The sequence below is a fragment of the Chelonoidis abingdonii genome, chromosome 11 (genome assembly GCF_003597395.2).
Source record: "Chelonoidis abingdonii isolate Lonesome George chromosome 11, CheloAbing_2.0, whole genome shotgun sequence".
Lineage (NCBI taxonomy): Eukaryota > Metazoa > Chordata > Testudines > Testudinidae > Chelonoidis > Chelonoidis abingdonii.
Window position 1 is genome coordinate 11541086 of NC_133779.1, and position 11139 is coordinate 11552224.

Below are 11139 nucleotides of genomic sequence, written 5' to 3' on the forward strand. Positions count from 1 at the left end.
GGGCAGGGAGCTGGGGATATCAGGTGGGGTAAGAGTCTAGCTGTGCTGGGGGGCAGGGACCTGGGGATATGGGCGGGAGGGGAGGCGTCTGGCTGTGCTGGGGGGCAGGGATCTGGGGATATGGGCAGGGGCTGGGAGAGGGGTCGGGCTGTGCTGGGGGGAGGCAGGGAGCTGGGGATATTAGGTGGGGGAAGGGTCTGGCTGTGCTGGGGGGAGTAGGGAGCTGGGGATATGGGTCAGGCTTGATGGGGATTAGGGACTCAGGGAGGGGCCTTCCTGTGCTGGGAGCGGGGCAGGAAGCTGAAATGACCATTTTGCTAGTTCTCAGGAGTTTATCAGAAGAGCCTGGATATGTGATGATGTTGTTGGAGCTTCAGCTCAGTCCCTGCATTGGTTAAAATGAACAAAGTAGTAAGTTCCTAGCTGCAGAGAAAAGCTTGGAAACCTGAATCCTACAGGGTGCAAAACAGAACCCAACATTTATCATTGTGAATCTTATGGTGATAAAGCTAAACTCGTGAATTTTGAGTGCTTAGTTATCAGTATCAGATTAGGGGTCAGCAGGGGACTAGTTTGTGCTGAAGGAGACCAGGGTGTTTGGGTGAATTAGGCCTGGGTGTGTCTTTTTGTTTCCATTTACTGGGGTCCTTGTTACACAGTGAAATTCCTAGTCAGTGTTTTGCTGCAGGAGCCCCAGGAGTCTGGACCATTCCAGCAGGAACAAGGGAGAGATGCAGGTTTGAAAACTAGAGCACTTACCTCAGCTGGGATAAGGCTGTTTTCACAAGACACAAAATGGCTGCAAAGCACTGTGGTCGGAAGCCCCTGGGGCTGCAGATCCAGGGTCCACTACAACAAGTGGTGCTAACGCATGTCAAAGTGGAAACAGAAAATCCAGCAGGCCCCGAACCAGGGAAGGAATCAGAGAGAGAAGGGAAAGAGGCTGCTGTGATGCCAGCCATCTCAGCATGTCCCCCATTGTATCGGACCAGACGACAAAAATCCAGCTCTGAGCAGTGGGAGAAGATCCCCCAGCACTGGGAAAATCAAAATCAGGACATGTTGCGAGCCCCCTGGACCTCTCCTGAGGCTGTATCGGCATCAGCCCGGGCCTGGGGAAACCCAGAACTGCCTGAGCTCACACCAGAGGATGACATTGAGGTCTATCTGGCTTCCTTTGAGCGAGTGGCTGAAGCCTGCCACTGGCCCAGAAGAGAGTGGGTGACCCGACTCCTGCCATCCCTCACTGGAAAAGCCCAACAGGCCATTAGCAGCCTGAATGCCAGAGATGCCCGAGACTATGGGAAGGTGAAGGCAGCCATCCTGCGAGGCTGCAACATCAGCACGGAGATGCAGCGCCTTCACTTCAGGCAGTTCCGCTACCAGGAGGCCAAAGGGCCCCGAGAGGTCTGCAGCCGCCTGCGGGAACTCTCCCATCGATGGCTGAAGCCGGAGATCCGCACCAAGGAGCAGATCATGGAGCTGCTGATCCTGGAGAATTCCTGACCATCTTGCCTGAGGAAATCCAGAGCTGGGTCTGGGTACGTCACCCGGAAACCTGCGCCCAGGCTGTGTCCCTGGCAGAGGATTTCCAGCTGGGACAGCGAGAGGCCGGAGTGTGGGAGCAGCAGGTGAGAGCAGGTTCAGGGGAATGTCCAGGGGGCTGCCTCCTTTGGGCTCCGCAAGGAATTTGACGGGGCAGGTTTGGTTGCTGGGTGAACACAGGGAATTCTCAAGGCAGGACATGAGTTGGGCTTGTTCTGTGTAATCCTGCTCTCAACACTGGGTTCTGGGCTGTCTGGGATGCAGGACTCAGCTGGGTCCCCAGTTACAGGGATTTCCAGAGCTCCCTGCTTTGTGATGCTCTGCTCTGGAAATCCTGGTGTTCTCTCTTTGTAAATGTTGCTGTCTCCCATCTGTCCCCTTCACTCAGTACCTCTCAGCAGGCCCATTGTGAGCAACTGTGGCTGCTGTTACAGTGCACTCAGTGCCTCACCAAGGCTTGGATCAATAGTGAAGCCCCAGTCAGATTAGGGAAGGTGAGAGGGAGAATTGGTTACTGTGTTTAAACATGTTGTTCAGTGGGTTATTTTGGATGTTGCAGCTGTGGAAAGGGGGCAAGGAAGGAGCCATTTTTACTCATTAAGGGCAACATTATTAAAAGCCTGAGTGGGTATAAATATGCATCCAGATGCATCTCTAGTGAGAGCTGGATGCCCTGGGATTTTCAAAGTGAGAGTAGGACTCTGCCTGAATGTCCAGGAAACATGTGTGGGTGTGCAAGGCTGAGAAGAAAAGCTTGTGGTGTTCCATTTGGTAACAAAGCCTGAAATGCAGATGTGATCTACAAGATTCAGAGGAGCAGCCATGTTAGTCTGTATCCTCAAAACGAACAGGAGTACTTGTGGCACCTGACAGACTAACAGATTATGCTCAAATTTGTTAGTCTCTAAGGTGTCACAAGTACTCCTGTTCTTTTTGCGGATCTACAAGATGTTATCAGCCCCTACTGCAGGGAGGCCAGATCCACAGGACAGGTGATTCAGACAGCGGTCAAGGGGGCAAGGTGGGACCCTGCCAATTTGAATGCTTTAGAAGCCCTCCAGGCACATTGACAGTGGAGTGCCTGATGCCTGTAATGTCTTGCTCAGTCAAGGCCCCGGTTGCAGTGCTGGCCCTGACTGGCTGGGATAGGACATAGCTCCAATAAATTAACCTCTGTGGCTTCCCCTTCAGCTCATCAGAGGGATAAGTCTGTACTTTAGTGAGGCAGGTCCTCCAAGTCCCCTGGACCCTGTTAGGGGCTAGGAGCCTCTGGGCATTGCTTTGCCAGCATGGCCTTTTAGATACAGTACAGCTCTTCCCCGTGATTCTCAGGCCCTGGCTTCAAAGTGATGTGCCTGTATGGGGTTCATTCCTAGGTCACAGTGCACCTAAAGGTTGAGGAAATGGAGACCCCTGAAGCATTATGGGAATTTCAGAACTCCCAGCTGGAGCAACTGCAGCCCAGTCACAAGTGTGTCTCCCCAGAGGAGGTTGGACAAAATAAGTCCAAGTTGCCCTGTGCCGAGGAGAATCAAGCACTACAGGAAACTGGTAATGAGCCACGTACAGGGAATAAGGGGTGTTCTTCTCACCAAGAGGGGTGGGGGGCAAGGGAAGGGGGCACAGATGATAGTAACAAGGGAACCTCTAAGTCAGAGGGTCTGTGAAGGGTAACTCAGTGGCTCTGGAGAACTGTAATGATGTATAGAGCCTTCCATCTACAGGCAGCAAGAGTGATGCCTGAGAAAGAGAAGGGGCTGTGTGGTGGCAGTGGATGCTCATTAAGGGAATTTAGGGTAGGTATTGTGGGTCACATCATCCCTGGGCCAGGAAAGCCCCAGTGCCTGAGCAGTGAGTGAGGTGGGGCTGGCCATGAGAGGAACACCTGTGCAGACCCTAGTCCTTACCACCCGCCCCCACGATGTTGAACTATCCTCTGTGTCCTTCCTGGCATTCTGGGAGCTGTAGCAGTGGGAATGCAGGAGCCCTCTGAATTCACTGCCAAACTCAGGGACAAGAATATCTGCATGTGTTGGTGTAGTGTATGATATGGTAAAAAATAAAGCTTGGAGAATGAGCCCCAGCACTGGGCATTATGGCGCAGACAGGCTGAGAAATCCTGGGAGGAAGAAACTGTTCTGGGCAGCAGCAGTTTTGGCAGTGGATTCTGACACGGTTTAGCAAAAGGGCACGTACGCAGGATAGCTAATACTTAAAGTGGATTTCTGTAATACACCGAACATGATCATCACCCTCTGATCATCTTAGGAAAAGCAGGAAAAGCAGTTACCTGGAATGGAGGGGTGTACCAAATAGATTAGCTAGTCCTGCTTCTGTGGGAACTGATCTGCAGAGAAACAGACTACTTGGGGCCAGCTGAAGGGAGCGAGAGAAGCCAGGAGCAGAGAGCCGACTAAAAGTGAAGGGGACAGAAAGATTTAAGGGGATGTTCAGCTAGGAGAAGAGGTAAAGAGACAAGCACAGGAGAAACACAGAGTGAAGGCAAAGGTGAGCTGAGAGGGCAGGAGTGAGAGAAGGGAGGCTGCTGGCAAAGAAGCCTGTATTGAGTGGGTGGTATGGTGCTTAGCAAGGTGATGGGGCTGAAGTGGAGGAGGTGGCTGTAAAAACCTTCTGGTGGTGTCTGAGGGGAAAAAGGAAGGGAATGAAGAATGGGATGTGAGCTTTCCTGACTTTTCCCCCTCCACAGCTCTCCTCAGCCCCATTTCTGTGTGGCTGACCCTGGGGCTCCTCTTGGGGTATCTCCAGTGGGGAGGATGTGAGGCTGCCACAGTCATGGCCATGAGATGAGTGACTTTTCTTTTCAACAGCAGCACATGAAATGGATTCTTCTTTCCATCCAGGTGCCGGGATCCTGAGCAGAACTGAGGACCAGCCTCGTGATGAAGGGCCTGAAAACCTGCTGCTGCCCAGCGTACCAGAAAGAGGATCGGAGGAGAGTGTTACCCACAAATGTGAGCAGAGAGGAGCCTGCAAGAGGCAGAAGAGGAGCCCAGCACATGAGACAGATCCCCCAGGGGAACGTGAGAGCAGATTCAGGAGACTAACTCAGCTCCCTGCACTGGGGAGACCTCGGACCATAGGAGACCATCACCATCAAAGCAATTTTCTCAGGACAGAGAAACCCCACAGATGTAGAGACTGTGGGGAAAGGTTCGGGGACAAGCAGAAGCTTACAGAGCATGGCAAAGTCCACAGGAGTGAGAGGCCCCATCCTTGTGCTGAATGTGGGAAGAGCTTCAACCGCCTAGCTCATCTCAAGACACACCAGAGAACCCACACAGGAGAGAAACCCTATTTCTGTGCAGAGTGTGGGAAACGCTTTGGCCACCTCTCCACACTGACCACTCACCAGAGACTGCACACAGGAGAGAGACCTTACTCCTGTGCTGAGTGCGGGAAAACCTTCACTCACCCCTCAGACTTGAATAAGCACCAGCGCTCCCACACAGGTGAGCGGCCCTACCCCTGTGCTGAGTGCGGGAAGCGCTTCAGCCAGCTCTCCAACCTGACTAAACACCAAAGAAGCCACACCGAGGAGCGGCCTTACCCATGCACTGAGTGTGGGAAGAGCTTCAAGTACCTTGCTGATCTCACCGTGCATGAGCGCTCCCACACGGGCGAGCGGCCCTTCCCATGCCCTGAGTGCGGGAAGAGCTTCAGTAACAAATCCTCTCTGGCCCGTCACCAGAGAATCCACGCCAGAGCTGCAGCCAGAAACAAGTGAGACCATGTTTAGACTATAGACTAACCAAGAGCTCCCCTCCCGTTAGCCTGTATATGTGATTGGAGCACAAGAACATGAGCCACTACTACACAGCCTGAGGGAAATCAGCCCTCCACCCTCCTTTATGCCATCATCACCCCCTTACATCCTACAGGAGAATGAGGGAGGCTTAAGTGGAGTCCCAGTGCCTGAAACCTCCAGAAGATATTCTGTTCTTACCTGCTTTTACTAATAGCACCTAGCTCTTGTATATCTCTCTCCATATGTTGAAATGCTGCAGAAAGGACATAAGGTGATAGGAGAGCCCTGGTTTCCTTTCTGCTGCTCTGGGGCAGGTGTGTATTTGTAGTACCCATAAGCAAAGCAGGCCAGCCAGAAGAGGACAGGGACTTTTGTTTTCCAAGGCCCCTAACATCTAAGATCTATCAACTCCACAGGAGAAACGGCCCTGCTTTCCAACAGCACTCTTCTAGAAGCACCTCTCACTGCCTGGCCCCTGCAATGCCTGATTTGTAACTCGGTAGGAGGCACCAGGGACTGCACCTCTGTGACAGGCAGTCTAGCCCCTCTGTCCCCACCACTGACCAGCTGTGTTGCTGCTGTCTTCCCTGCTCTGCCTCACTGGCCCTAGCTGCATCCCAGTCCTCTTGTCCCTCCCCAGCTGCCACCCAGTAAATATGTCCAATGTCTGCCATGGTGCATTATTAAATCCCCTTCACCAGGCTGACTCTTCCTGCTCCCTTGTCTCAACTAACACCACTGATGATGGATTTACTGCTTACTATTTAATTAATTGGGCACCTTCCTTGAATAACTAGCTATTTATTCATCTCCCACCTTTGTCTTCTGCTCCTGCCCTGATCACTACTCTGATATCACTTCTGTTTACTCCCGTTTCAGAATCTGTCTTGTTGCTCAGCTGCCTTTGATCACAACTACCAATTCAGTTGTACTTATGGGAGGTTTTGATCACACTACATACACCCTGATCCTGCAAAGGAGCTCCATGTGAACAGGCTCTTTTGGAGCTCAGTGCTGGAATGGAGCCTCAGTTTTTAACTCACTGACATACCTCATTTGCTGCTGTTCTGATTTATTTGTATGATTTCCTGTTCACCTGATTATGAATTTAACAGCACTCCGTCCATTCAGTCATTAGTGCTGTGTACTTAACTCCTTTCCTAGTCACTTGTCTAACTTACAGAACTGTCCCTTAATTGGTAATCATAGACTTTTAAGGTCAGAAGGGACCATTATGATCACCCCTGATCGAATTGGCCCGGTCAGCACTGGTTCTCCACTTGTGAGGTAACTCCCTTCCCTTCATGTGTCATCATATTCATAGAATCAAAGGTTTGGAAGGGACCTCAGGAGGTCATCTAGTCCAACCCCCTGCTCAAAGCAGGACCAATTCCCAACTAAATCATCCCAGCCAGGGCTTTGTCAAGCCTTACCTTAAAAACCTGAATGCCCCCCTCAAGGATTGAACTGATAATGCTTGGTTTAGTAGACCAATGTGCAAACCACTGTGGTATCCCTCCCCTGTAAAATGCCTGCATTTGTAATTTTCACTCCCTGCATCTGAAGAAGTGGTGTTTTACCCACAAAAGCTTATGCCCAAATAAATCTGTTAGTCTTTAAGGTGCCACCAGACTCCTTGTTGTTTTTGTGGATACAGACTAACACGACTACCCCCTGATAACTCAAGATTGGATGTTTTTCTGAAAGACACATTTTAACCAGGCTTGATGGAGGAATTCACTGGGTGAATGCTATAGCTTGTTATGGAAGAGATCAGACTAGGTGATCATAAACGTCCTTTCTGGTCTTAAAGAACTGTGTCATTCACACTCTGTTGCAGCTTCCTTTGCCTGAGTGTTGTGACTTGCACTATTCCCATGCTATATGGATGAATGCAGGAATATCTATGACACTGGGTAAGTCATTAATCTGCAGGACATGCTTGACCTCTGCTTCTCAATGGTCATTATTATAGAGTAAAAGCAACCACCAAAGCCCCTATAGACACTGCTTCTATTCCTAACTTCTTCTCTAAGGCTTTGTCTCGACTGGACTTTTGTCAGTAAAACTTTTGTTGTTTGGGGAGTGAACATCCCCCTCCCCCCCCCCCCCGAACGACAAAAGTTTTACCAGCAAAAATGAATAGTGCTTTGTTGGTGGGAGAGCAACTACACTGTGCACCTTTTAACAGTATGGCTGGAGCATAGTGTAGACATAGCCTAAAGCCACTGTGAGGTGTGTAACCCATTGTCTTGTTACTTAGTGCTCCTGACGCTGTGTAGACAGACCCTTATCCATGGGCTCTGCATTTGAGTGCCAACACCACAAGAAATCAGTAGATGAAAACATACAAGGAGAGGATTGGAGCTGAGGAAACATTTATTTTGAATCCTGAACAACCTTTTCCTAGGCTGCTTTCAATAAAGTCAGAGTCTGCAAACATTTCAAGTCACTGAAAGTGGGAAAATTCAGGGTCTCTCCTAATCTTAGATTGTAATTAATTTTTCTGTTAACAACTGGAGTTTTAAATGAATCCGGGAAGGAAACACTGGGCCTAATGATACCAAACAATTATATCCACATTAAAACACAGGCTGTATCTGGTTCAGGATCAAGTATTTGGGGAGAGGATGCAGTAAGAGAAGGGACTGTGGTCATGTTCAGCACAACATGAATTGCCAAAAAATATGCTCTGAAAATAAAATACCCCCTGACTGGTAAAATGCAAGTAAGTGACTAATTGCTGCTAGGGAATTTCTGGCAGTGGACAACTCTTCAGAGAAAGCCCTTCCTCATTTCCCAGTGGTGGTTTAAATCACTGGTTCTGGGAGGAGATGGTGGGAATCAGGGGCAGGGGCCAATGTCTCTCAAACTCTGTAGTATTGGTTCCTGTTCCTCAGTTTCACATTATTATACACATACGTCTGGAGCGAAGTCCATGTCTAGCAAGATCTCACTTATCTAGCTGAATTCTCTGGTAGGCTCTAGCTAGAAGTCAGCCTGGGTGGCACTTGATCTGCAAGGAGGCTCTGTCCCTTGGGATCTGCCATCGTGATGCTGCTGATTCTCTGGCAGCACACCAGAGGTGCTCTCTCCCCAAACCCTTCCCCAGGGTCACTCCCCCATGTGGATTTTCTTGTGTTTAATGAGGTTTGATGGGTGCGTGTACCCTTTTTCACACACGTCGCAGACATAGGGTCTTTCTCCAGTGTGGGTTCTCTGGTGTAGGGTAAGTGCGGAGACCTGGCTAAAGCTCCTCCCACACTCAGTGCAGGGATAGGGCCGCTCGCCTGTGTGGACCCGCAGGTGCTTGTTGAGATCCGACCTATTGCTGAACCTTTTCCCACACTCAGCACAGGGAAAGGGCCGCTCGCCCGTGTGTACCCGCAGGTGTTTGTTGAGATCTGAGCTCTGGCTGAACCCCTTCCCACACTCAGGGCAGGGGAAGGGGCGCTCACCCGTGTGCATTCGCAGGTGCCTACTCAGTTCGCAGGGGTGATTGAATCCTTTCCTGCATTCAGGGCAGGAATAGCGCCTCTCGGCAGCATGCAACCTCTGGTGATCGCTGAGATCTGAGGGGCAGCTGAACCTCTTCCCACACTCACCACAGGGATGGTGTCTCTCCCCCATGTGGATCTGGTGATGTGCAGCAAGTGTAGCCAGATGCCGGAAGCTCTTCCCGCATTCCCCACAGGAATGGGGGCTCTCCCCCATGTGGGATCTTTGGTGTTTAGAAAGCTCTGACCGATGCTTGAACCTCTCCCCACATTCAGTGCAGGGATGGGATCTTTCCCTCCTGTGGACTCTCCCATGGGCCAAGAGTTCGTGCTTTTCATGGAAGCTTTCCCTACAGTCTATACATTTATGGGGTTTCTCTTGGCTATTAAGATCTCCCATGGTCCCAGGTCTGCCCTGTGAAAGTGGCTGGGGAAGTCTGAATCTGTTCTCACACACTCCTAAGGGGTGACCGATTCCCGACTTGGTTCCTCTTCTGCTTCTCGCAGGCTTCTTCCTGCTCAGGACTCTGGCAAGCAGTCTCTCCTGATCCCCCTTCTAACATGTCAGGAGGCTCCAGGTTTTCAGGCCCTTCCTCATGAAGCTGTATCTCGGCTTTGCTCAGGATCCCGGCACCTGCCGAGTGGAAAGAGAATTCAGGGATGATTTAATCTCTCACATTTCCAGCAGAAGGTGTGACCTGGCAGGCTTACATCTATGATAACTGGAGATACATCCAGAAGGAGCCCCACACTCACCCAGGAAAAAAATGGGGACCAAGAGGAGCAACAGAGGGGCACAATCCATAGCCCCCAAATCCGATCACCTTCTCCTCTGGCTTCATAATTTTCTCACAACTCTGAGAGTTTCAGCTCCTGCTCGGCTCTCAACTGTGTCAGGCCGGAAATCTCTTCCTTTCCTCCCAGTTCCCTCCTTTTCTTGGCTCATGTCCCTTTGTCTCTTCTCTCATGCTGAAATCTCCTCATCTCTCTCCCTCTCCTTCATTTCTGGCACATGTGTGCACTCTCCCCACTTGTTCCCTACTTCACTCACCTGCCGCCAGTACATTTGGTCGGCACATTAATTCTTCCGGAAATCTCCCCTTTGGTCATGAGTCTGACCTCCCCCAAAAAATCACAAGTTTTTTAAAAAAGAAAAACCTCTAATGATCTGTAAGCCCATGTGAGGTTCTGAATTGCATTTTGGTTTTGCATTCTTTAGCGGGAGCTGCCTGGCCCCACTGTGTGTGAGATCATTTCAGGGTCAAAATTCAAAGTGAAGCACACAATCAGAATGCAGCCTCACCACTGAGAACTCCAAGGGGGACTCCTCCTAACCCCTTTAACTCCTAGAATGGTGGAGCTGCTGGCCAATGCTTCTGCACTCTCCTCCGCTATCACTGACCTGTTTCTCTCCCGTCAACACCTCCTTATCAACCCCACCAAGGCTCCTCTTCCCACTGACATTATATCCCTCTGCCTCCAACACTCCTGCCCCCAGTTTCCCTCCCTATAACTTCATAGCATCTTACCCCTCACATTTTCTCTTGCACCTGAAAGATGTTTCCAAGCCCTCTCTTCAGTTTCCTCCTGCACCTCACATTCTCCTGCCCCACCTTCCTCCATCTCCTCTTGCACCCCACATACTCTACATCCCTGTCTCTCTCCCTGTACCCCCATTCATCCCTCCTGTCCCTCATATCTACTTGCACATCTTCAGCCTCCCCTCTGTTCCCTGTATTCCCCTGTCACCTAATGACTTCCAGTTCAGCCTCCTAACAGAGGCAGCCATCTTCCCTGAGAAGAGTCTGGCTTCAGTCTCCATGTCCACTAGGGGCAACCTCACTTCCATGTGGAAAAGCTATAGGGAAATGGCCAGCTTGAGGGAGGCCATCTTGTCCTCAGCTCACTGAAAGTAATGAGAGTGGACACATGGGACTGTGAGAAAATGTGGGAGTTTGCTGTGAGATCATGGGCACATTCCCCCGACTGATCTGTGTAGCTCCGTAAATACCCCAATAGACAGGCCTCTCTCTGCACATCCCTCACCTCCCTAAGCCCCCCCACAGACAGATCCCTGCCTGCACATCCCCCATCTGTAACCCCACCTCCCTAAGCCCCCCCACAGACAGATCCCTCCCTGCACATCCCCCATCTGTAACCCCACCTCCCTAAGCCCCCCCAACAGAAATATCCCTCCCTGCACATCCCCCATCTGTAACCCCACCTCCCTAAGCCCCCCCAACAGAAATATCCCTCCCTGCACATCCCCCATCTGTAACCCCACCTCCCTAAGCCCCCCCAACAGAAATATCCCTCCCTGCACATCCCCCA

General features: G+C 50.9%; 2 protein-coding genes across 2 annotated transcripts in view; one reads left to right on the top strand and one right to left on the bottom strand.

Moving 5' to 3' along the window:
• LOC116819961 (uncharacterized) overlaps positions 1–6936 on the top strand; it is a 39841-nt gene extending 32905 nt beyond the window's left edge. The window contains 4 exon segments of the mRNA XM_075071255.1: positions 765–1495; positions 1498–1631; positions 2922–3096; positions 4407–6936. Of these exon segments, the coding sequence (XP_074927356.1) occupies positions 765–1495; positions 1498–1631; positions 2922–3096; positions 4407–5290 (1924 nt within the window). The 3' untranslated portion in view covers positions 5291–6936.
• A 736-nt stretch (positions 6937–7672) lies between these two features.
• On the bottom strand, positions 7673–10810 carry LOC116819968 (uncharacterized). Its single transcript, XM_032772109.2, is given in 3 exon segments — positions 7673–9275; positions 9277–9442; positions 9565–10810. Coding segments are annotated over 3 exon segments (1065 nt in total). The 5' UTR covers positions 9614–10810; the 3' UTR covers positions 7673–8425.
• Positions 10811–11139: the final 329 nt, after the last annotated feature.